Genomic DNA, 27,181 nt, shown 5'->3' on the forward strand with positions numbered 1-27,181 from the left:
TCAAACAAAGGTCAGGAGCCAGCCTGAGAATGAGCAGGGGGCTGTCTGACCACAGGGTAACCTTAAGTAATGGAAATGGTGATGGTGTCACAGGTGCTTCCTTTTATCGTTAGGAAATGTTTTATAAGAATAACCTACAAGTTTCCTAAACCAGGTTCTAATCTATGTGTGGTAGAAATGTAAGTACATATTAATTTTTCCATTATGCTATAGTTAGATTCAAGTAAAAAAAAATGAATAAGCTCTCCTTTATCCACCATGAAATGGAGGGGGGTGGAAATCTCTCAACCACTGACTGGCACTGTGACCCAGGATACCAAAGAAGGATGCCCATTTTGGGGACAGTCCTGTTTGAAATTTTCAAATTTGCTATTTTGTATATATGTTTTTTTATCATTGAAACGTAGTTCTAATCCTGGCTCCGCCACAAAATTTCTGGTGACCTTGGGCACATCACTTCAGCTCTCTGTTAATGAGGCCACTGGACCTCAGGGTTTCTGATTTCTTTCCAGCTTCAAAATTCTATCTTGGAAGACACTTTCTCAAGCCAATGATTAAAAGAAGCTTATGTTACACTGTTTCTTTTTGTTGGCAAAGAAGAAACAGATGTTCCTTAAAAAGTGTTTTCTGTGCCCTTATTCTTGCTCTGCAGGTAAGAAATCTGGAGTGACAGCTGCAGGCAGGTTGTACATGAACACCCTCTCCTGCCACTCCTTTCCCTCCATTACCACTCAAAAAAGTGACTACAGGCCAAAGAAGATGGCACAGCTTCCGCCTAAATTACCAACCTTTACTTTTATAACCATTTAAGCATATTATGATTTTAAATTTTACATGTTTATTTCAATTCAAATTTTCACAGAATAAAAGACTGCATTTCATTAGAGTCAATCTGCAGCAATTATTTCTCATGAAAAAAAAAACAATAATCACTCAGATTTCAGAGGTGAATGAAACCTCTTCCTGCAAAAACAAAACACATGGAGGTATTCCCACCAATCCAGAAGCATCATCTCGATGATGTGTTGAATCAAGGCATGACACCTGATGTCATGGCCAAAGTAGGGTAAGGCTTGAGGCTGCAGGCAGCAAATGTTCTGGTAAAGGCGAGATGCAGGTGCTGCTCACGCAGCCCTCCACAGACACACCACGATGAGTCAACGGCTCGCGGCTCTCCCGTGTGGCAATGACGGACACAGGGTGCTCTCGTTACAAGTGAATGAGTTCAGGTTCAGGACACTCTTTACAAAAACGACAAGGTTCGAAATAAATGTTTACTCCAAGGCACCTAAGGTGTAAAGCTTTTTAGAAAATACACAGAAATGAACAAACAGACTAAAAAAAGGAATTAGTTCTCAATGGAGGAATCGGCTATTACTGTAACTACTGTAAATAATTTTAGTTCAGATAGATTACAATCAAAATGCACATCGAACAGACTGTGCTGTGTGAGGGAACGTCTGACCAAAGAGCATTCCCCTGGGCACTTGGGGAGCTGTTGGTGTGTGCTTACGGGGCTTCTTCCCAGAGCCAGAGAAGCTGCGCATCACTTGTATTTGTAATATCCTTCTCCAGTCTTCTTGCCAAGCTTATTCTCTGCTACCAGTTTATTCATGGATGGGCTGGACTGAAACAAGGGGTTCTTTGTATCCATTTCATGCCATCCTATTGAGAGAAGGGAAAAAAGCTTCGGATGAAGTGCTGGGTTTAAGTCTCGGCGTTCCAGGGCAAGTCTGGAGGCAGAGCGTGGGGAGAAGGGTCCCTACTCTGATGTGGGAGAGCCCCACGGGCCCGGTGTCACTCGGGCCAAAACGGCAGAGGCAGAAGGAAGGCTGAGCATGAGCCCTAAAGCGGGTGTGCTGCCACCAGGCCGCGCCGCTCGAGGCCCAGCTCTACCAATGGCCGTCCTGTCCATCCGACCCCTTCCTGGGAATCGCTAATGCCAAAGGTCCAGGGTCACAAACAGAACCCATGCACCTGGTGGCTGGACCCCTCAGTGACACAGTGAAATGACTTTTCAGCAAATCTGAATTTGCTGCCACTGGTATTTTGTACCCTCATAAAATTCAAAAGTTCATGCTTAAACCAGAGCCCTCCCTGCTCCTCCCATAAGTATTCTTTGTGCAACTTGGTACTACGAGATACATTCAACTTCGGTAGCCCAATTTTGGTTACTATTTTAAACCTGTCTTCAGAGCCACTACAGTAAAATGAATACACTTTTTTAAATGGTTGTGCATCTTGAATGCAGTGGTTCACATATCAGCATATGTGATAGAATGACTGTGTACCAATGTCAATTTCCTGGCTTTGATACTGTACTGTGGTTACGATATAAGATGGAACCACAGGGGGAAACTATACAAAGGGGTACACAGGCCCTGTCTGTGCTGTATTTGAGACTTCTTGTGAATCTATAATTATTTCAAAATGAAAAGTTAAAAAAAAAAGTTGCCTTATGAGGAGAAGAGGCAATCACATTTTTCCTTCTGCCATTTCACTTTAATCTTTAAGCTGGTGGGGCAGGACTCTGGAAGGTCTACTAAGACTCCCTATCTGTTTAAATAGGCATTATACTTTAATTCATAGTTGAGAGAGACTACCTCAACTCAATTAAAGACAGACAACAGAGAATTCCAATTCTTACCGTCCATGATGAACTTCGTAGTATCCAGCCCAACATAATCGAGAAGCTCGAATGGGCCCATGGGGTACCCAGCGCCCAGCTTCATAGCAGTATCGATGTCTTCCTTGGACGCATCACCTACGCAGAAGAGGGCAGTGCTGAGTCACCACCATCCTTCCCACAATCCTCCTGGTCACGTGCTGAGTCCCTGAATTACTAGCATTTTACATATTTGCACATTCAAAAAACATCTGGAATCAGGAACTCTGGCTTAGGTAAGATTTTTCTTAGAGGTAAATGCCAAATAGGTCACAAGATTTTCAAAGCTACTCCACAAAGTTACTCTGTGAGGTGAATTCTAGAGCACTGCAACCGTGTTCATGGAGAGAGAAGGCCCCAGTGGCCTGGAAACATTAGTTATTTTCTAATGGATTGGGAATCACCTTCTCTGGAATAACTTACTAAAATATCCGTTAAAGCGAGGACATGTTTTTGATTGATAAATGGGCTTTTTTTTTTGTTTTTCTATGTATTGTATGTATATTTTTCTTTTCCAGCTTTCCTGGTTTTATAAGTAATGAGTATCCCTCTGGAATCACATGCACACAAACTCTTTAGTCACGATAATGTTTAAAGGAAAGCCCAAACCCGATTGAGCACTGCCATGCAAGTGTGCAAGTGTGCTGAGGAGTCAAGGGCCAAGTGCTTTTTTCTTGGAATTTTTATCCTTCAAATAATGTCCTTGGGTCACAGAGGTCTTTACAGAGAACAACCTGGTCCCTTTCTCCAAAATCAGGACTAGCCTGTAACAAGTGTCTATCTAGAATTTTGTTCCAAAGCATAAAGAAATGGTCAATTATACCAAAGCTAAATAAAATTAAAAAGTTATAAAAGACTTGAGAGATTTCACAACCTGAATATTTCAGATTTTTAGGCATGAGGAACAAGAACTACTTAACATGCATAAAGACTCTATTTTTAAAAGCATATGAAGTACTAAGGTAATGCCAAAGGATTTCAAGGCAGTTCAAGATGATTAAAATACCAACCAATTATTTCTTACGGGAGACATTATCAGTACTCCACTGATTAGTCAACCAGAGGATCCTGAGAACCATGATTTGAGATTCAGGCCATAAGAGAGCAAAAATGATCACATACACATTAGCTTTATCAGGCAGCCTCATTCATTCATTCAACTTTTGTCTATATCTGTTATGTATCAGGCACCAGAGACTTGGAATGAGACAAAGAAAAACAAGACAAGCACTCCAGTGTTCACAGTATAGGGAGGATTCAGATGTGTAAAGCACAAATTTCATCATAACAAGTGCTGAGGATTCATGAAGACTCACACGGCTGCATGGGCAAACACGGAAAGATTTACTCATACTGCCACGACTTCACCACAATTGCCACCCAGGCCCGGGTCCTGGCGGTCCTGAAGAGAATCCCAGGGAGGGGCAGGGAAGGGCATTCCAGGGAGCAGGAACAGCATGTGCAAAGGCAGGCGTGAGAAAGAACCCGGCAGCTGATAAGTGGATTATGCTGAGAGGATTTCATTAGACTTCGAGGTTTCCGTGGTGTCAGGGCCAGAATGCTGGAAGGACAGCCCAGGATGCTCCCTGTACTTGTATCCTGTCCTCACCATCCGCAGAACCTCTGCTCAGGTGTCACCGCATCAGAGCCTCCCCCTCCTCCCTGCATATAAATTAGCAACTGTAAGGACTCCAGGCTAGGACTCCGGCCATCCCCTAGACTTTATCTTTCTCGGGGATTACTGGTCACAACCTAACATGTTATCTATTGGTTCATTCGCTACAGGCTGTCTCCCCTTATTAGAATATAGGCTCCCTGGGGACAGAAATCTCATAGCATAATGGTTCCAACTTACCTAAAGCCATTTAATTAAATCAGTATTCAAGACAGACAATAAACCCTAGAGTCAAAACTGTAATTCCAGATTCAGAAACTCACTTGACTAAAATAATATGAAGACACAGCCCATCATGGAAAAAAAAATCTAAAAAGCTTTACAAAGTCAGTATAATTCTAAAAATTCTGTTCTGAGTAACACAGGGTGAAAGAGGCAAAAAGAAAAGAGAGAGAAATAAAATACAGACCGGTGTGCCAAGTGGGAGTTAACAACACGTGGTACAGACCAATAATTTTAACCAATAATAATTTTTACCAATAGTAATTTTAGACCAATAATTCCTACTCTTTAGAATCAAGCACTTCACTCGGAACCTGACACCTTCTCCAAAGAAAATGCACATATACACAAAATTCTGCATCAACCTTAGGAGGCTCATGGGACCCACCCCCACCCCCAGCTAAGAGCCCCCAACTCTGAACAACAAAGAAGGGCGTCCTCAGTGAACTCCCAGCTCTTCTGCAGGCCTGAGAACCTGGGACCTGCCCCAACAGGCTTCTTCTGCCGACTCATCAGCACCACCTACCGACCATTCTTGGCATTAACAACAAACCAGAGTCACAGCAAAGAGATCAGAACCGCAGTGCAGCCACCATTCCTTTATTCAGCAGCAGCTACCTAAAGCCTGTCCTACACAAGCACTTCGCGGGGTATGAAGATGGGGACCCAAATACTGCCGCAGAAAACAAGAGTACAGTAGGAGAAGAGAGACACATGCCGTGCGGCAGGGAAGAGACTAGCACATGCCTCGAAGGAGAAGCAAAGTGTACAGAGAGTTACGACAACACAGATCACATCCAGCCTGGAGCGCTGGGGACAGTCCAGTGGGGCCTTGTGAGAAGGTGGGAGTAAGGTGTGGGGTGATGACAGGAAGGCAGAGGGTGAGGAGAAAGAAGACCCCCTGGCGAGGGCACCGTATTTGGTAGGCTACAATGGAACCGCTGAACACGTCTTGGGCGGGGGAGGGACAGTGTGAGCAGGATGTCACAAAGTGCCTGGGGAACAGGCTCAGGACACTCCCAGGGCATCACCCGAGAAGAGCTAACCATGCAGCCCCACCGCGCTGCCAGAGCGGACCCCGACCTGTCACAGTGGCATCTGACGGGGGCAGCTGTCTGCTAGAAGCACCAGCCTGCTCAAAGGTCTGCAGAGAGAGCCCGGACCCCCAGGGGTGAGGGTGACCGAACTCACCAGTCAGGCCTCAGTTACAGTGGGAATGATGAGAGCAACAGAAGGAGAGAGGACAGAAGCTGCAGGGCACTGGGGAGGAAGGCACGACACAGAAGCAAGGAGGCTCACAGCACCAGAGAGCAGGGATGGGGGCGGTGAAGCGCAGCTAGACTCCACAGGCAGTTGACGGAAGCGCTGCTGGGGGCCTGTGCACTGAAAGACGCTCAGCTGCCCAGGAGGCCCGAGTGGACAACGACGGGGCTGATTCTCTGTTCTAACGCCCCACGCATCCTTCTGATGACCCTCTACCGCTCAAAGCAGCATTCTGCCAACCTGTCTGAGTGGCACACTTACCTCGGGAATACCAAAAGTGTTTGTAATGGACCCAAAATTCATGTTGAAATACTACCCCCCAATGCGACGGTATAAGGAGGTGGGGTCTTGTAGGAATTAGGATTAGAAGAGTCACAAGGGTAGAGCTCCCATGAATGGGATCAGAGCTCTTCTCAGAGTCGTAAGAGAGCCTGTTTCCTCTCTCTGCTCTCTGCCATGGGAGGCAGTCTACAACCAGAAGAGGGCTCGCACCAGATACCCAATCATGCTGGCACCCTGAATTTGGACTTTAGCCTCCAGAACTGTGAGAATTAAATTTCTGTCGTTTATATGCCACCCAATCTATATTGCTGTATTTTTTATAGCAGCCCAAGCTGACCAAGACAGTGTCATCCAGAGAAATTCTCCACAATGAGTTCGGAAAAGGCTGGGCTGAACTGCCTTCGTGGCTTGACTCTGCTGCCCGGGGGCCAGCACTGCATGCACTGTCTCCTCACCCTCTTGGATGACACAATACTTGAGACCAGTTTGGAAAAGACCCGAGGTAACGGGAAACCCTTTGCTGCCTGGGGGAGCCTCACTAAAGGCAGGCTGACTGGCACAGGGAGACTGGGATGACAGGGAGGAATACAAAGTGACAAATGAAAAGACATGGCAGCGAGAGAGGATAATCCAGAATGCCTTCAGGTTTCAAAGAAGAACGGAAGCAGTCCCGCCAGCCACTCAGAGCAGGCTAACAGAGGCGGGTTGGCAGGCGTGCATGTGAGCACCCCCTGCGCTGGCTGAATGAGGGCAGAACCTTGAGGTGGCAGAAGGGACATGGTAAGAAGCCTGAGGTGTGAGGAGTCCAGACCACAGTGTGGCTTCCTGGGAAACAGCACCCAGACACGACCCCCAGCACCTCCAGGGTACTGAGGGCGCTGCCAAGGGCAAAGTAAGAGTACTTCCCCTGTGGGGTCAGATTCCCCTCCAAATTTCACCTCCCAGGTGGCTAGTGACGGTGAAGGTTAAAGGGGCTCTATCTATTTAGAAAAGGACCACTGCTGGTAAGAGGAAAGTAGAAGATAAGAAAATGACTTTCAACTTACAACCAGATACATGGTTCAGTTGAAAATATATCAAAGTGACAGCATGATTCAGTGAGAAAGACACCATTACGAGGTGGATCACCCACATGCTATATGCTAAAACATCACATTACAAAAAAAACCTCTGCCTTTCAAAGTAGGGCAAAATGCTTCATGCTGTCTTTGAGGTGTAATTAGGCATATTTGTTGATAGATAAACACAGAAGTGTTGGTTTGATCTTGGAGCAAAAGTGAGGCAAATGCCTCCATAAAACACAGAGAAAAGTTTTAATATTTAAAGCAGATTTTGAGGAAGAAAATATGCTTTCATCTCTCTGGAAGAGCTAGTATAAATGTTTTGTTTCAAAAATGACATTCTCAGGAGCAAGCATTTGTAAATGAAGTAATTGAAAACAATTACACTTGCTTTTCATCCAGTCCTATTAAGGCCTGTTTGCCTTTGAAGCAGACATGATAGTTACCTTTCCAGAAATGCGGTAGGTAAGGTAGGCAGGAGGATACATGACATTTTATAACCTTGGACCATGTCCCAAGTCTACTTCTGCAACAGGGAAAATCATTCTTTGTCAATCAACAAAGTATTGAGAAAAAAACATTTCAGACCATTCTTAAGGTTAAAAAAAAATGCATCATAACATCACTCAGTAAGGATGGACAAGGCTGTTACAAACATTCCTTATCACACAACAGCCTTGTTACTCATCTCCCTTCTGTCACAATTTTAGAACCTTAGGGAATTTTAAAGGTTTCCTGGCCCTGTGATTTTTACATCTACATCATCATCATCATCATGATTATTATTTTAAGCACTAAACCCTTTAACCAGAGATCCAGGATATAAATCCGTGTTGGCCTATGATTGCTCTGGCTGGGACTGTAGAGGGGGGGTCTGTCCCAGGGCCACCTCAGAGGGAATCCAGGGGGGCCTGGGAACACAGTGACAGAGGCACGGGGGCCCAGGGGCAGGCTGATCCACAGAGCCAGAAAACATAAGCGCCTCCCCTACTCCTCATGGCCCATCCCTTCCCACAGACCCTGCGGGAGAACTCCCAGACTCGCTGCACCCAGCCTGGGTCGGGACAGCTACCTCGTTCATACAGCCTGACTGCTTCCATGAGGTATGGCACCAGGAGACGGTTCACAATAAACCCAGGAGTATCCTGTCAGAGGAGAGAGAAAAAGAGTAGACAAATGAATTTTCCATCAATTTTATCTTTTGTAAAGTCACCAGATCACTCCTTCTCACCCTGGACTGTTACCCACATTTATCAAGCTATACATTTTCAAAATGTTTTAAGGTACCAAGACAGTCTCACTTCTATCTCACATGACAATTTATCCAACAATTATAGTACCCCAGAAGCCCCTACTGCACGGACCCTGAAATAAAGGAAGATAAGGCAGAGGGTTCACTAGAAAGAGCATGGCTTTGGGGGCAGGCAGATCTGGGCTCGAATTCTAATATTCTCTGACCTTGCATCATTCTGAATCTCAGTTTCATCATCTGTGAAATGGGAACAGTAACTTCCACCTCACAGGTTGTAAAGATAAATCAGAACACATAAAATGCTGTGCATATAGCCCTCCCCTCAAATGGTAGTCCTTTTACTCCTCTTCTCTCCCACATCCCTTTCAGGAGTCTAGAAAAAGTAACAGTCCATCCTGAACACTCCTCGCAGGAGCATGACCTCCCAGCTGCTCAGGATTTTCTCAGGCTCCAGCGCACAGCACAGGAAGGTGGAGCTGGGGACAGGTGCCGGGGCAAACAAGCAGATGCTAACAGACCGATAGCCTTTCACAGCTCACTACCCAAGACCCTCTACCCTGATGACTCCTTGTACTGCACACCCTTTCTTCATTTCCTCCTCATTAAAATGCTTAACCATCTCTCCTGGAGGCCTAGTATGGGGTCTGGATTCTACCTACTGATCTCTTTGGGAAGCTTGTGGGGCAGGCTGGGTTGGTTAACTTTTTGGTGGTATTTATGTGAAGTTGATTTCCACTAAGTAAATGGAGCCCGCTCTTTTAACAAAAGGCTGTGATCCTCCTGCAGGAAGAAATCTGCACCCTGGCCCCAGGCCTTGTGTCCCGTTTCAAGCACACACTGGACACTCCAAAAACATCTGAATTAAAGACGCCCAGCCTCCTGCATTACTCTTCCAACTCACCTGACTGCACACCGTAGCCACAGGATTTGTAGCTCCTTTCACTCTGGACAAGCTGAAACCACACCTACCCCATCTCCCAGGAATACAGAGATGCACAAAAGAGCTTTATCAGTTTAACCAAGACTATATTAATATAACCATGTTGATTTAATAACTAGGGCATGGAAGCACTTAAATGCCCATCGACGGATGAATGGATAAAGAAGATGTGGTACATAAATACAATGGGATATTACTCAGCTAGAAAAAAAGAAAAGAATAATGCCATTTGCAGCACCATGGATGGACCTAGAGAATCTCATACCAAGTGAAATAAGTCAGACAGAGAAAGACAAATATCATGATATCGCTTATATGTGAAATCTAAAAAAGTGGTACAAATGAACTTATTTACAAAACAGAAATAGTCACAAGTGTAGAAAACAAACTTGTGGTTACCAGGGGAAAATTGGGGGGGGGGATAAATTGGGAGACTGGGACTGACAAATACACACTACTATATATAAAATAGGTAATTAATAAGGGCCTACTGTATAGCACAGGGAACTCTTCTCAATACTCTGTAATGACCTATATTGGAAAAAAATCTAAAAAAGTGGATATAGGTATAACTGACACACTTTGCTGTACAGTGGAAACTAATGCAACGTTGTAAATCAACTATACTCTAATAAAAAATTTTTTTTTAAATAACTAGGGAGCTTCCCTGGTGGCACAGTGGTTGAGAGTCCGCATGCCGATGCAGGGGACACCGGTTCGTGCCCCGGTTCGGGAAGATCCCACAGGCCGCGGAGAGGCTAGGCCCGTGAGCCATGGCCGCTAAGCCTGCGCGTCCGGAGCCTGTGCTCCGCAACGGGAGAGGCCACAACAGTGAGAGGCCTGCGTACTGCAGCGCAAAAAAAAAAAAAAAAACTACGGCAAAAATGTTTTCAATTTCAAAAAGTTTATTGTAGAAATTCAGGATGGGGCGGGGTACCTGAATACATGAAGCACACCATATACAAGGTTAGAAATCAGAAAGCAGCCTGGGAAAAATATTTTCTCCATATATAATATATGGAGTTTTAAAATCATTTACATAAAGAGCTCACAGAACTCAATAAGGAAAACATGCTAAAACTCACAAAATATTTAAAGAAATATTCATTAGAACAAAATAGCATGTTGCCAGTAAGATTACTGGCAAGAGGTTTTTTCCCCATTATAATATACAATGCTGTTGAGGATGCAGTGATACTCTCATAATATTGGTAGAATGTAAAGAGACACAGTCCTTTAATTAAGCAATTTAATTTTATATAATCATACACCTTACATTTTTCATACACATATATTTATTAAATATACTTTACTGTACTTATTATATACCAGGTATTGTTTGTTCTAAGTACTTTACAAATATTAATTCATTTATTCCTCATAATAACCCTGTGAGACAAGTACTATTATTACCTCTACGTGAGGCAGAGGATACTGAGGCACAGAGAGGTTAAGTGACTTGCCCAAGGTTACACATCTAATAGGTGCCAAAGCCAGGATGTGAACCCAGGCAGGCTGGCTCCAGAGTCCATGGCCTTAACCTTTTCACACCACACTTCCCCTGTGAAGTCTTACTAGGAAGAAAGACACATTTCAGGCACGTTCATGCCATTCTTCTGTGTCGGGTGTTGGTAAGCTACAATCCTGCAGGCCAAATCCAGTTGTAAATAAAGTTTTAGTGGAACACAGCCACACTTCTCTGCTGGTATGGTCCATGCAGCAGAATCGAGTAGTTGCAACAGAGACCATAAGCCCTAAAATATTACTATCTGGCCCTTGACGGAAAAGTTTGCTGACCCTTGTTCTATGTGATTGCCTTCTGTCGTCTGGGTGCCTCAGCAAGAGCTTGAATAACTGACCCTGAAAGACTCTCCAAAAGCCCTAAGGTATCACCTAAAAAGAGATGTAACAAGGGCAATTTTATGAGACCAGAGTTCCCAGGCCTGCATCTGCCATGGCCAGTCTGATCGAAGAACGAATCATCACTCTCCATGAATTAATGACTGTGCTGCTGAAGACCATCCCTGGCTTGTTCCCACACCTCCATTTTCATACCTGGCTTTTGATCTGCTGCAGGCTGATGCCCTTTCTAACACAATGACTACTTTCTGCCACAAACAAAGCATCAACTGGTACGAAAAAGTGCAACCATACCCTCTGGTTATTAATGTGATTTTTTTTTTAATCCAAAATATTTAAAACCATAAAACTAAACCAAAAAAATGAGTGTTAAAAAATGAGATTCCCGGGCCTCCCTGGTGGCGCAGTGGTTGAGAGTCCGCCTGCCGATGCAGGGGATACGGGTTCGTGCCCCGGTCTGGGAGGATCCCATATGCCGCGGAGCGGCTGGGCCCGTGAGCCATGGCTGCTGAGCCTGCGCATCCGGAGCCTGTGCTCCGCAACGGGAGAGGCCACAACAGTGAGAGGCCCGCATACCACAAAAAAAAAAAAAAAAAAAAAAAATGAGATTCCCTAATCGAACACTACAGACCTCCACTGGGGGGACTGGCATGTGGAAGACTATTGGGGTCCACAACGACAGATGACTGATTCAGATGATTCATGAACAATTTGAGTTTTCATGGGTTAATACAATATTTGAAGTTTGAGTTCAAACTTGAGACTATTTTAGAAAGCAAAACTATGGTATGAGAAGAACCACAATGGTATTTAAAAGATTACGGTCAACCAGCAATTCCACTCCTGGATATATATCCGAAAAAACAAAAACACTAATTCGAAAAGATACATGCACCCCAATATTCAGAGCAGCACTATTTACAATAACCATGACATGGAAACAACCCAAGTGCCCATCAACGACAAATGGCTTAAGCAGACATGATATATATACAATGCAATACTGCTCAGCCATAAAAAAGAATGAAATTTTGCCATTTGCAGCAACATGGATGGACTTGGAGGGCATTATGCTACGTGAAGTCAGACAGAGAAAGACAAATACTGTATGATATCACTTATATGTGGAATCTAAAAAACACAACAAACTAGTAAATAGAACAAAAAAGAAGCAGACTCACAGTAATAGAGAACAAACTAGTAGTTACCATGGGGTAGGGACAGGGAAATACAGGGGTGGGAGAATGGGAGAAACAAACTACTGGGTATCAGGTAGGCTCAAGGATGTACTGTACAATACGGGGAATATAGCCAATATTTTGTAGTAACTGTAAATGGAAAGTAACCTTTTAAAATTGTTTAAAAAAATTTTTTTAATAAAAAAGATTATGGTCAAAAAAGTAGATAACATATTTATAAAAATTTGTAATGGAAATTCTGTGACACAATTGTCCTTTCAGAAAAACAGCCAAGTCATGAAGAAGTGCAGTCCCTAAATCTGGGGGGAACTAAAGAGGAACTACAGCAAATGGAGAGACTGAAGGTAATCAAACCAAAGTAGGTGACAGCACCTGGGGATAATTTTACATATAATACCAGGTATCTCAAGAAAGGGGAAAAAGGCCTGAGGCAAGCTTTCCACCCACCACACTTCTTACTGAAAAACAAAACAACACAAACAAAATCATAAGCAACATTCCACTGAGAAACAGCTTCGTTTTTTGCTACCTTGGTTGAGGTGGGCTCTACCTCTCTCACACCATTTCCCTAATCACCTGCAGTGTTCTTTCCAAAAGGGAAGCCCTAGATTTCTGTTCGGGATTCATGTGCCACCAGGCTGTGCCTGACACACAGGGTTCTGGTTCCTCAGGGCCCAGAAGCTGATGGGGTAACAAAAACCACTGATGGAAACACAACCACTCATCAAGAGACAAAAGTCAAGACCCAGAGAGAAATCCGAGTTTTCAATTTAGCTGAAGCCGTGGCTCCATTTGGATCGCAGACTATCCACCTGATGGCCTTGAGCACAGCTTAGGAGTCCGGTTTCCCTGCTAGATACAACTTGCTCTTTACAGCCTGCGGACAGGCCTGCAGCAAAAGTGGCCCATGTCCCACATCATCCTACTATGGAAGAATACTACCTGGAATAAGTCAGGTTCTGAGAAAAATCACCCCCCCTTACCAAGCTATCCATACTCTTACCTTGCAAGCAACAGGATGCTTTCCCAGCGTTTTGCTGAAGTCTACCAGAGATTCAAAGGTCTTCTGGCTGGTCATTGGTGTTTTAATGACCTGGAAATGTAAAGCAGAGAAGAGTTATAACCAGAAAGTCAGCAAACAATCTCAATAGAACAGTTCAAGGAAACACTGATCAAATATTGCCACACAGGTGGCAAAAATAATTTTAGTTTCAGATTAGAAGGATTTCAAGCCAGAAACAAAACGTCCACTTTAAGATAGCGGACTACTGCAGAACACACAAAATCAAGGCTTAAAACATAAATGTGGGGACTTCCCTGGTGGTGCAGTGGTTAAGAATCGCCTGCCAATATAGGGGACACGGGTTCGAGCCCTGGTCTGGGAAGATCCCACATGCCGCAGAGCAATTAAGCCCGTGCACCACAACTACTGAGCCTGCACTCTAGAGCCCGTGAGCCACAACGACTGAGCCCGCGTGCTGCAACTGCTGAAGCCCACAGGCCTAGAGCCCGTGCTCCGCAACAAGAGAAGCCACCGCAATGAGAAGCCTGCGCACCACAACAAAGAGTAGCCCCTGCTCTCCGAACTAGAGAAAGCCTGCGCGCAGCAATGAAGACCCAACGCAGCCAAAAATAATAAATAAATAAACAAAATTAATTAATTAAAATATATATATAGGTGTGTGTGTGTGTGCATGCACACGCAGGAGAGTTCTACAGGCTTTGTCAATGAGACAGACCTGGGTTCAAATACCAATCACACCACTTACTGGCTCTGTAACCCTGGGAATGTTTCTTGAAATTGAAATGACATTGAAATCACTCTACCTGCCTCAAGGAATTAAGGTGAGAATGGAATTAGATTAGGAAGTAAAGCATTAAGGGCAGCTCCTACAAGGGCTGAAGTGCTCAGTAAATGCTGGCTTTTATTAGGGTTTTACTTGCTACTGTTAATTATTTCAGGGAGGTAACTGGAAGTCTACTAGAGTGTAACAACTGCCCTTAAAGTACTCTGCATGAAGTCACACCTTCTCGTAGCATACAGATGAGAAGGAGCCTCAGGAAAAGAGAGGTGCACTCAGGCCACCCAGGTCCCGTGGACTCTGAGAGGAGTAATCCCCCCATTACTGCACCCTCTCCCACACAGATGCCCCAAGCCCAACAGCTCCCTTTGCCTCAGAACAGGCACATCCCAGAGGAAGGCTTTCATAACCAGCAAACACCAGCCAATGGCTGGGGCCTGCCACCTGCCAGGCGCCTCAGGAAGGCTCCTGGCCGTCCTCCTGACCTTCTCTATGAGGTGCGCTGCCAGAGTTTGACTGCTACCCTGCTCACAGTGGCTGCTGGGCTCTACAGAAGTCAGCACCAAGGGCCACACCTGGCAGTCAACTCTCGGGCGTTGTCAGCAATTAGATTTCAGCAAATGGAGAGAGACCCAGATGAATTTAAACTTAAAAAAATATATAAATTAAATATACAATTTAAATGCCAGTTAAGGGCCTTCAACCAGAGTCAAAGCAAACAGGCGTGGCTTCTACATCAGACCCTTTATATGAGCCTAGGCAAGTCAAATCAACCCTCTGTGCCTCACCTTTCTTATATGAAATTGGGATGATGATATCTGACACATCCTCCCTCTTCTAAGAGGGCTATATGGTGTAATGAGCTAGTGTCTGTGCAGGATGAAAAGCTCTATATAAATGAAGAGAATCATTATCATTCATGTTTTAACGTGATCACAGCTTGGGGTGTGGGGCTACGTTATGGCACTAAGGGAAGTAAATGAGTGGAAACAGAAAAAAGCACCACGAAGATGGGGTTGAGGAATGGGATGAGATGGGCCAGAAACTGCTCTGCAGCCATCACAAATCAAACAGCAATAAGAGAATTATTCAAGAGGAGGTATAAAACCACCTCCATCAGAACCATATAGACTGAGCTGGGACATGGGCTGCTAATTATGGAGTTTTAAAAAATAATTTGTTGGCTTAGAGGAGTCAATACTATAGGTTTTTTTTTTAACAGGAGGGATGCATATTTACTCATTCATTCAACAAATAGCAATATGCTACATATATTCTGTTCCAACACAGGGTCTGAAAAAATACACATAAACAGGGCTTCCCTGGTGGCGCAGTGGTTGAGAATCCGCCTGCCGATGCAGGGGACATGGGTTCGTGCCCCGGTCTGGGAAGATCCCACATGCCGCGGAGCGGCTAGGCCCGTGAGCCATGGCCGCTGAGCCTGCGCGTCCGGAGCCTGTGCTCCGCAACGGGAGAGGCCACAACAGTGAGAGGCCCGCGTACCGCAAAAAAAAAAAAAAAAAAATACACATAAACACACATAAATTGAGCCCAGCCCCAAATAAAGAAGAGCCACTCAACTTATGGTCCATTGTGGTGCTTACCACCAGCAACACATACATGAATGCTCAAGTTAAAGAATAAAAGTTGCATAAAGAAGAGCACTTTTGGAAAACACTTTCTAGAAAATGTTAACACTTGCCAAGCATTAACTGTTAACAATCAAGGTGGCATATTTCCAAAGACACAGATGGACATTATCAGGTAAATGCAGTTGAAAACAGTATTAGAGTTTGAAGTAAATCTACAAAATTTATCTGTATCTTTGAAACACATTATGTGCATGATATGGTAACCAAAAAAGTAATTAGTCCCTAAGTACTGAAATGCTGAAAATTCCATTCCACTTCCTTGCTCTTTTCTGCATAAGGAGAAATGCTGTTTCTTCTATTCCCTGTGCCCCTCCCTTTCATTCCTTAACTTCTTCAAAAACAGCCTTAGGGGTTGGCAGTAAACTGGAAGAAGCTAAGAAGCAATGTTAGTGGAACAGATAATTCCTATCAAAAGATGGGTCAGAGTTGTCCTTGAAAGAAGAAAGAGAACTGTAACAAAACGTAGTCACCCTTAAACTACATGCTAATGCTTATATTGTGGGGGGAGGGGACACGGGAGGCGAAGGGGCCTGGAGGAGAAGGCAGCAGTGGAGAAAAAGACTCAGCCGCGTGCCCAGGGAGCCCCGGCCGGTCTCCGGAGGCCTGCCTGGATCCACAGCCCCACGTTTCGCGCATGGCAGTAACTCCGCAGCCTCAGCAAAAATGCTACTTTAATAGCAGCTGCTCCTCAGACCCTGTAATGAGCCCCCTACTAATGGCAAGTTGCCACATTTCAGGTGCAAATTATCTACAGTGACTCCACCTCCCTGGTACCTAAGACTCCAAGCAAGCAAGGAGAAGCAGCCCAAACAGGATCGCTGGCAGCCCTCCCTGGCCACTTTCCTCCACCTCCCAGGTTTGAGGTCGGGAGGTTCAAGGCTACTGGAAGCTGTTTTTTAATTTTTTTTCAATACTTTTATTGGAGTGTAATTGCTTTACAATGGTATGCTAGTTTCTGCTTTATAACAAAGTGAATCAGCTATACATATACATATATCCCCATAGCCCCTCCCTCCCACCCTCCCTATTCCACCCCTCTAGGAGGTCACAGAGCACCGAGCTGATCTCCCTGTGCAATGCGGCTGCTTCCCACTAGCTGCTTTAATAGCTCTGATCACAACACACGGGAGCTGTGCCTCCCCTGGTGACAATATCAAGGCCCTGTTACCTGGAGCTGAATTCACCCCGGGAACAGTGGTCAGGGCATATTACAGCGGCTCCTGTGGGAAACCAGGCTTCTAACAGAATTCCACATCCAGCCTAGACAAACTGACCTGGACAAGACAATATGAACATGGGTGGCTCTCCCCTCCGTGGTCTCATCAAGCTAGTGGTCTTTAGTGCTGCCTTCCCAGGCTGATGCCTCTCTCTACACCTCCCATCAGCTATGGCACAAACAAGTAAGTGACATTCCACAAAGTTAACAGCCCTCCTGGACATCACTGGTCAGAACACAGGGCTGCAAAGAAACAAAGCACAGGGGCCTTCCTAGATATTAGGTGCCGTTTCTTCCTTTGGCTCTGAAAGGAGAGTCTGGCCAGAGAAATCCAAGCACAAGGACAACCCTCCACCCTGCCACTAAAATCTATCCAGTGCAATCCCCAGTGGCAGGGAGGGTGCGACTCACAGAAGCAGGGCTGAGGGCTGGCAGAGCAAAAGCACGCACGCACAAGTAGACACCCACTGACCTCCACAAGTTTCATCAGGGGCACTGGGTTGAAGAAATGGAGCCCGGCAAATCGGTCCTGTCTGGTGGTGGCATTGGCTATGCTTGTGATCTGCAAAGAGGAAGTGTTGCTGGCAAAGATTGTGTGTCTGTGGAGAGAAAGACAGTGGAGTATTGGAATGAGTCCCATCTTTGGAAACAGTCAGGACTCCTCTCAGGTGCAACACACAAGGTGACTGCTTACTGCCCAGGTCCTGTCCTTTCCTGACCCTAGAGGAAGTCAGGGAAAAGACACAGCTTCACACAAGAGGCTGAAATCAAGTGACCTGTTTCATTTAAATTTTGACATTTTAAATTCAAAAGTTACCTGTTTCAAAAGCCTACTTAGTCTTTACCAATCCTTCCTTAATTTTAGGGAGCAAAATTTCTCCTGGCTACTTGCATTATTTAATTCACACAGCACGTGAGAAACAAAAGGAGGCAACAACGTCAGTCACAAGATGAAACTCCAAGTGAACAAAAAGACTAAGGAAAAACAGGATGCATCACACTCAAAATAAGCAAAAAAACTGTGAAGAAACACCTGAATCCTTAACAAGAAACATCTGACATAAATATGAACTACAATCTTTTCCCCTCAAGTGAAAAGCTTTACTTTTCCATTGACTGGGAATTAAAATGAAAACAGAAAAAAACCAACATGGTCCAGAAGAAGTTTTAAGGTTACACTAGTAGACTTGGGGAAGGAAGGATACACGTATACACATGATAAATGTAGTTCAAGGCATTTTTATTATTATAAAATCTCCTTAAAAAAGCAGTACCATCTTCTTTTGAGTATATAAAATATTAAATTATTAATTTAAAAAATCCATACTGACAAACCCAATTTAATTTTTAAGACCTCAGTGAAGTGGGGTGCCAAAGGCATGACAGGCAAATATTTAAAGAGACGGGCAAGACTTACCAGCTTTCCTACAGCACCACCTCGTGGATAAATGTACACAAAATGGCCTAATGCTAACTACAACCACAGGGCCTGGTCACAGCGCAGGAAGGGGAGTGGTTCCTTACGACCAGATTGGGGGGTTCCTGCTTGCTCAAAAGGCAATACTACAATCTGCCTGAAATTAGGGGCAAGTGGGAAGGAGAAGGGAGAAGAAACTAGTAATTTGGGAAGAGGAGAGAAGAGTGAGGTGAAAGCAGCTGGTGTGCTAGGTGGTGGCTACCAGAGGCTGAAGGAAGACCCTTCGTGTGCTCAGCCCAGGAAAGCACTTCACTTTTTTTTTTTTAATTTTTGTTGGGGTATAGTTAGTTTACAATGTTGTGCTAGTTTCAGGTGCACAGCAAAGTAAATCAGTCATACATATATGTATACCCACTCTTTTAGATTCTTTTCCCATATAGGCCATTACAGAGTACTGAGTAGAGTTCCCAGTGCTACACAGTAGGTCCTTATTAGTTATCTATTTTATATATAGCAGTGTGTATGTGTCAGTCCCAATCTTCCAATTTATCCCTCCCCACCCCTTACTCCCCCACCCCATAACCATAAGTGTATTTTCTACATCTGTAACTCTATTTCTGTTTTGTAGATAAGTTCATTTGTAGCCTTTTTTTAGATTCCACATATAAGTGGTATCATATTTGTCTTTCTCCGTCTGACTTCACTCAGTATGACAATTTCTAGGTCCATCCATGTTGTTGCAAATGGCATTATTTCATCCTTTTTTATGGCAGTAATATTCCATTGTATATGTGTACCACATCTTCTTTATCCATTCCTCTGTTGATGGGCATTCAGGTTGCTTCCATGTGCTGGCTATTGTAAATAGTGCTGCAAAGAACACTGGGGTGCATGTATCTTTTTGAATTAAGGTTTTCTCTGGATATATGGCCAGGAGTGGGATTGCTGGATCATATGGTAGTTCTATTTTTAGTTTTTTAAGGAACCTCCATACTGTTCTCCATAGTGGCTGTACCAGTGTACATTCCCACCAACAATGTAGGAGGGTTCCCTTTTCCCCACACCCTCTCGAGCATTTATTGTTTGTGGATTTTTTTGATGATGGTCCTTCTGACCTGTGTGAGGTGATACCTCATTGTAGTTTTGATTTGCAATTCTCTAATAATTAGTGATGCTGAGCACCTTTTCATGTGCTTTTTAACCATCTATGTCTTCTTTGGAGAAATGTCTACTTAGATCTTCCACCCATTTTTTGACTGGGTTGGCTTTTTTTTGATATTGAGCTGCATGAGCTGTTTGTATATTTTGGAGATTAATCCCTTGTCGGTTGCTTCATTTGCAAATATCTTTTCCCATTCTGAGGGTTGTCTTTTCATTTTGTTTACGGTTTCCTTTGCTGTGTAAAAGCTTTTTAAGTTTAATCGGGTCCCATTTGTTTATTTTCATTTTTATTTTCATTACTCTAGTAGGTGGATTGAAAAAGATCTTGCTGTGATTTACAGACCAACGGAACAGGACAGAAAGTCCAAAGGTAAACTCATGTATCTGTGGTCACGTAATCTATGACAAAGGATGCAAGAATATACAATGGAGAAAAGACAGTCTCTTTAGTAAGTGGTGCTGGGAAAACTGGACAGCTACATGTAAAAGAATGAAATTAGACCACACCCCAGCAATCCCACTACTGGGCATATATATACCCAGAGAAAACCATAATTCAAAAAGACACATGCACCCCAATGTTCACTGCAGCACTATTTACAATAGCCAAGTCATGGAAGCAACCTAAATGCCCATCGACAGACAAATGGATAAAGATGATGTGGTACATACAATGGAATATTACTCAGCCGTAAAAAGGAATGAAACTGGGTCATCTGTAGAGACGTGGATGGACCTAGAGACTGTCATACAGAGTGAAGTGAGTCAGAAAGAGAAAAACAAATATCGTATATTAACACGTATATGTGGAATCTAGAAAAATGGTACAGATGAACCGGTTTGCAAGGCAGAAATAGAGACACAGATGTAGAGAACAAACGTAAGGACACCAAGGGGGGAAAGTGGCGGGGTGGTGGTGGTGGTGGTGTGATGAATTGGGAGATTGGGATTGACATGTATACACTGATGTGTATAAAATGGATGACTAATAAGAACCTGCTGTAAAAAAATAAATAAAATTAAAAAAAAGAAAATTATAAAGAAATCAATATAAAGCAAGATGCTATTAAAAAATAGATAATAAGAACCTGCTGTATATTAAAAAAACCACAAAAAAAGCAGATTCTCAATCTATTCCATTAAAAAAAATAAATAAAAGCACACAAAAATGACTGCCAAAAAAACTCAATGAAATTAGAATACACCCTAACACCATACACAAAAATAAACTCAAAATGGATTAAAGACCTAAATGTAAGGCCAGACACTATAAAACTCTTAGAGGAAAGCATAGGCAGAACACTCTCTGACATAAACAGCATTTCACTTTTACGGCACAAGAACACTGACCTTTCTCAAACAACTTCTAAGTTGGCCAACTTAAAGGCCAGCTAGAGGGGCTTGTCCTTTAAAAAAAAAAAAAGACTTTTTTTAAGGTTTAAAATTCTAGTTTTCAAAGTTTCTTGCTTTTTGGTCTGGGGAAAATAATATAAATTATCCTGTCACATAATATAAACCATCCCCCATCACAGAAGGCAAAGAGACCCTCTGCAGTAACAAGGAGTGGCTGACATGCCCTGAAGCACAGCAGCAGGGTCTCCACAACCCAAGGCTGTGCTAGCAGGGGTTCCACACCCCCCTTAAGAAAAGAAAGGGCTATCTCAAAGGTGAGGGTTACACACTCATCTTTGATGAGTGTGGCATCTTTTTATAGGACATATGAAGGGCAACTCATCTGCAAAAAGGGGAAACAAAGGCACACTGACTGGAGAGCACGTTTCGTCAAACAATGAAGTTACATTCGTCCCTCAGGATCCACAGGTTCCACCAACCCGGATCAAAAATATTCCAAAAAAAAAAATTCCAAAAAGCAAAACTTGGACTTGCTATGTGATTTACATAGCATTTACATTGATGTGGACCATTTTTTAAAAAGTCTTTACTGAATTTATTACAATATTGCTTCTGCTGTTCATGTTTTTTTTGGTCCGCGAGGCATGTGGGATCTTAGCTCCCCGACCAGGGATCGAACCTGCACCCCCTGTACTGGAAGGCAAAGTCTTAACCACTGGACTGCCAGGGAAGTCTACATAGCATTTACATTGTATCAGATATTATAAGTAATCTAGAGATGATTTAAAGTATATGAGGGATTGCGTAGATTACATGCAAATACTACACCACTTTATGTAAGGGACTCGAGCATCCTCAGATTTTGGTATTCACAGGGGGTCCTGGAACCAACCCCGACAGATACAGAAGGAAGACTGTACATCAGGGCCCAGTGCCGAGTGTCTCCAACCCAGGACACTCCCAGCAGACACATTACCAGAAGGAGAAAGATGTCTCCTGCCCACAGACCTCCACCGCCACCTCTCCCAATCGGCCAGGCTGGCTCTGCTACTAACAGTGTCTCACACTGCCTTCATTCAACACAAACACGATGTATGTACATATTATCTTCCACAAAAAAGCGCACTCTCACATTTTCCTTGAAACACTTGACTCTCTAGGACCATCTTTTGTTTTTCCCTTTCTGATATTCACGTACCAAAAACCTTTCCTCTTAAATGCACTAACAGAAAATCAACAGCACAAGCATGATGGTCACTGGAAACACCGCCAGGTGTGAAGAAGCCTAGAGGGGGTGGTGGAATGTGGTGGAGGAGAGCCCATGCTTTGTCAAAAGGGGGGAGCCAGGACTCAGCTGGGGTGGGCCATGGGCCTTAGGGAAGCTTTTCATCTGCACGTCTTATACTGCAGCTAGGGAATTTGTGCTCTCTTCCAGGATGCAACTGTTTTATCAGGGCTTCCAAGTGGAACTTTATCACTAGAATATATTTTCGTCTCCCATTTTAAATATCTAACTGCAAAACTAAGCAGTAAAGTATCTCAATCAAGCTGTTTTATCAATAAAAAAAACACAACAACAACAATTCAGCAAACATTCAATAAAGGCGGTGATTTAAAATGAAAATGAGAGTGTGGAGAAGGATGGCTGGGGTCAGAAGCAAAGTCACATCTATGGTGTGCCTACTACGGGTCCTGTCACGTGTCACATCTGTTTTATGACATAAACTTAGGTGAAAGAGGCTAGTATAGTGCCTGACATACGGCAGCTCTCCGGAAATGTGAGCTGAGTTACACGAGTTTCCCAAACAACCCTGTGCAATAGGTACCACTACCCCTATTTCACGGACACGGCAACTAGTCTTAGAGTTAGAACTGGGAAGGTCTTGGAAATTATTTACCCCTAACTCCTGAACTCAAATTACAGATGATAAAACTGAGGGCCAGAGGGGGTTCATGACTGTCCAAGGTCAGAGAGGGAAGTGGGGGCGGGCCTGGCACGAGGCCCCAGGCCACCTGACTTTCCCCTAACAGTCCTTCCCTTACTCGACGCTGACAAAAGAGGGCAGTCAGACCCGTCACTGTCACGAGGGAATGACCAACATTCCAATAAAGACCAAACTGCTTGACAATACTCCCTTTTCTGGGGGTGGGTGTTTTACTGACTCAGAGGGCTCCCCGCTGACCTGCGAGTCAACACCCCTACCAAGACAGCCTTCTGCTTCTGTAGATGGTGCTGCAGCCCCTAAATGCCCGTGTAAAGCACATGAGCATGCTGGTCAGCAGAGTGACACACAGGTGACAGAAAGGCCTCTTCTCTTTGTCAGGGCAGGGCCTCTCTGGCCACCAGACCATAGAGCTCTAAGGGCTGACAACCCAGCAGGCTGGTATGCAAGTGTTTCTCTTTAGCCAGTGCTCAATGGTAGCTGCCTAAGAATTACTGTTGTCATATAATCTTATTTGACTTTGAGTCCCAACCAAGAAGGGTGAAGCGTGCCCAGGCAAACCACAAGAAGAGCATGAATGAATACATCAGGTGTCACTATCACCAAGAGCCACATGCAGAACTAGAGCTGCACATGTGCACAGCTTGCTGACACTGCACAGACAGTCCTGAGCCCAGCGGCCCTGTGCCTGACCTGCATGAGGCTGGCTCTCCTCTCCCACCCTTTGCCAGCAAGCTGGGTAAGAACTCAGTGCTCCTTAAAGGCTCCCAAGAGTGTTGTGATTTAACCCACAGAAAGCTCAAAGCAGAAGGGTCCTAGAAAACTGTGTAGACAGAGAAGCATCCCCTTCAATTACATCATTCTGTTGGTTCCACCCAAAAGAGGGGACACACCAAATTGCTCTGAGGTTGCTCAGCAGACATTTAAGGACATGTCCGAGTGCCTCCATCCTCTGGCCTGGAGGAGGGCCCATGACAAAGATGCTGCAAGAGATGAAGGCCTGTCCCTGGATGGACCCTCCATTTCACATGGGAAATTCCACCCTAATTTGGGGACAAGGATCAGATCAGGGCAGCCCAAGCCTCGGGAAGCAAATTGGGGGTGGAGGATGGAGAACAAAGGAAACAGTGTCAGCTCTTCTGGAAACAGCTGTAGGGTAATAAAAAGTCTTAGTGCCAGAAGACTCCTTCCCAGGAGAAAAGCCCAAGCGCCCAGGAGGAAGCCCCCAGACCCTACAACATCTCCCAGAGATCACGTACTCGGCAGCAAACTTGTCCAGCCTCTTGAAGAGCTCACTCTTCACCTTCAGATTCTCTACGATGGCCTCCACCACCAGGTCTGTGCTGTGGACCACGGATGCTGCGTCCATGCTGGTCAATATGCTGCTCAGGGTCTTCTCCATGAACTCATCGCCAGCCTAATGCAGTGGAGTAAGAAGAGAACAGTCACTGGGCTCACTGGAAAATGGTGTGTGACTTGCTGCTAAGGCGAGAGGAGAGAGGAGGGCGAGGATACCCCAGACACAACTTGAATGTGTCCTGAAATTCTGAGAAATAAAACTCCCTACGTTTCTTCTTAGGGCAGACAGCATCTCAATATACTTCTGGACACCAGGGCAAGAATCAGCCTGTGAACAATCCCAACTGCGGGTCAGCACACTGTCATGTGTCAGTCATGATCTTTCAAGCTCTTAGTCAGCTCTGCTCCAGTTACTAAACTGTTTGTTCACAGCACCTGTGTTGACCTGTTCTATTTGTTCCGAGAGAAAAGCCAGCCAGCCATGTACTGTTCCATGACGGGCTTCTTGGAAGCCTGTAATTTGTCTTCCAGAAAAGCGTAAAGGCTGAGCTCAGCCCCATCCATGAGTCTGAGAGGTGGTGCTGACTGTATCCCTCTAGTAGGAGGCAGGGAAGAGCTGAGTAAGGGCAGGAGCAAGGAGTAAGAAAGCTGAACTCAGCAGTCGCTCGTCAAATAATGATCGCCCATCACGTGCCGGCAACGGGTGGTTCAAAAGCACGCCAGACACAGTCTCTGCTCTGAAAGAGCTCACAGTCCTGTCTTTTCCTCATTTGTGCCTCCAGGTTTCCACAAAGAGACCTCAGTTAGGGCAGAAACAGACAGTGCCCCTATCAGCTGCCATTTTACTTCAAAATGTAATTTGCCCATGATGATTCAAAATGGTCACAATCAGCTAAAGGCATCCAAAGTCATCAAGAAATAAACAACTATCAGAGCTGTTCAACAGAAATATAATGCAAGATGATAGGTGATTTAAAATTTCTACTGGTTGCATTTTAACAAGCAAAAGGAAACAGGTAAAATTAATTTTATTTAACCCCAATACTTCTCATGGAATATTTAGTGATTATGTTATTATACTGGCCTAAAGTTTCAATTCCAACAAATTGAAAAAGCAAGCAAAGGCCAGAACCCCCTCACAAATGTGAAGTGGTCAGAGGACTGGTCTTGAGGACGTTGATGACAAGAAATTACCTTGGGGTTTTCTGCAAACTTCTTCTTGGCCACTTTCCGAAGGCTTTCCTCAATTCCCTTTCTAGATTTTGCCAGGATGTCCTCTGTTTGGTCCACCAACACTACTGTGTGGCCAGTTGCTGCAGCAACCTGGAGCAAAAAAAAAAAAAAAGCAAGAAAACATAAAAGTTAAAAAAAAAAACAAAAAAACAGTAGATGGGAATTCCCTGGCGGTCCAGTGGTTAGGACTTGGCGCTTTCACCACTGGGGTGCAAGTTCAATCCCTGGTTGGGGAACTAAGATCCTGCAAGCCGTGTGGTGTGGCTCAAAACAAAAAAAAAGAAACAGTAAAGTTTCATATTCTACATGAACTCTAACACCATTCTACTCAAAATATCGAATAAACATAAGCCAACAGTAATTAAACACACACTTCTTACTTCTTCCCAGGCACTGCTCTAAACCCTTAACACGATGACAATTCTCCAAACAACCTTACACGGTTAAAAAAATATGCCCACAGTCACACAATAGGTAGGCCGCAGAGCTGGGATCTGAATCAAGGTTCTGAAGGCCACACTGTAACCACTACCCCGGGCTGCGCTGTCCAACACAGAAGCCACTAGCCACACAGGACTATTTAAATTAACTGAAATTAAGTAAAATTAAAAACTCAGCTCCTCAGTTGCATCAGTCCTATCCCAAGTGTTCAACAGCCCATTCACAGAGCACCTACTCCCTCCCCAACCACCTTGCTTCCTTAGAGCTGGCCCAGCTTGTGCAGATTGACCCGTGGCTCATCTCCACTGCAGTCCTTAAGTCAACAATGGGTAAGATTTTAACAATGGTGGCAAAAAGACTCATGTCCCCAAGGGCTAATTAGTGACAAGACTCCTAGGAAACTAGGTCTTGTCATCAACCAATTTAAAAGGAAAATTCCCCTCCCGTCCCCTTGCCCATCTTGGTTAAATCCTGAGGGTACGTTTAGTGAAGCTGCCCCAAGTTCGCATGGAGCCAGCCTAGTTTAGCCACAATCAATGACAAGTCAAGCTCTACCTACTTCATCACAGTTTGCCAATAGCTCTGGCAAAAACTGTGGAAAAGGTAGATACATTTTTTATTTCATATTACAGGTAGGTGTTATACTCAGTTCAAGCCATAAGTAATAGGACACACATGGCCTCAAACAAACATCAGTGATGCAAGATAACAGCACAACTGAGATGCCTCTCAGGGTCTGGAGAGACCCCACAGAACCACTGGCTTTGGAACGTCTGTGGACCAGTGGTACGTGAAAGAGGGGCAGGTTAGCAGAAACAAACCTGCCCAGAGATGACAGTAAAGAGTAGTTCTAAACCACCGTCATGATGTGATTCTGGAAACCAGGCAACTAAAAACTCAAAGTTGAAAACCAAAGAGCAAAAGAAGCAGAAACAGAGGAGCAAAACACAAAGAAAAAAAGGTTCATATCCCAAAGAAAGATTTCCAAGGAACACTTCTAAAAACGATAGGACAGGTTTTAGATGGACGTTAATTAAAAACAGCGTCTCCCTGAGAACGCTGCACTTAGGACTGCGAGTCTGAGCCTGTGGGGCCTGTAGGCCGCATAAGCACCGCCAACGCCCCAGAGACTGGAACCGAGAAAAGGAAACACTGCCAGGACCGGAAGGTCTGACAACCACAGCAGGGCAATGGGGGTAACGGAATGAGTTATCTTGATAAAAAAACAGAGGAAAGAAGCAAACT

At 44.4% G+C, this 27,181-nt stretch overlaps 1 protein-coding gene across 2 annotated transcripts in view; it reads right to left on the bottom strand.

Moving 5' to 3' along the window:
- Positions 1 to 815: 815 nt before the first annotated feature.
- The window catches only part of HADH (hydroxyacyl-CoA dehydrogenase), a gene marked incomplete at its 5' end in the record, with an annotated part of 49,035 nt that continues 22,669 nt past the window's right edge, over positions 816 to 27,181 (bottom strand). The window contains 8 exons of one of the 2 annotated variants that reach the window (XM_079718152.1): positions 816 to 1,241; positions 1,514 to 1,665; positions 2,648 to 2,764; positions 8,241 to 8,313; positions 13,423 to 13,512; positions 17,562 to 17,688; positions 24,223 to 24,380; positions 25,457 to 25,585. In XM_079718152.1, the coding sequence (XP_079574278.1) occupies positions 1,547 to 1,665; positions 2,648 to 2,764; positions 8,241 to 8,313; positions 13,423 to 13,512; positions 17,562 to 17,688; positions 24,223 to 24,380; positions 25,457 to 25,585 (813 nt within the window). In that variant the 3' untranslated portion in view covers positions 816 to 1,241; positions 1,514 to 1,546. Of the gene's footprint in view, positions 1,666 to 2,647; positions 2,765 to 8,240; positions 8,314 to 13,422; positions 13,513 to 17,561; positions 17,689 to 24,222; positions 24,381 to 25,456; positions 25,586 to 27,181 lie in introns of both variants that reach the window. The other variant, XM_079718151.1, reaches the window with a different exon arrangement.

The sequence above is a fragment of the Hyperoodon ampullatus genome (genome assembly GCF_949752795.1).
Source record: "Hyperoodon ampullatus genome assembly, chromosome: 1".
NCBI lineage: Eukaryota > Metazoa > Chordata > Mammalia > Artiodactyla > Ziphiidae > Hyperoodon > Hyperoodon ampullatus.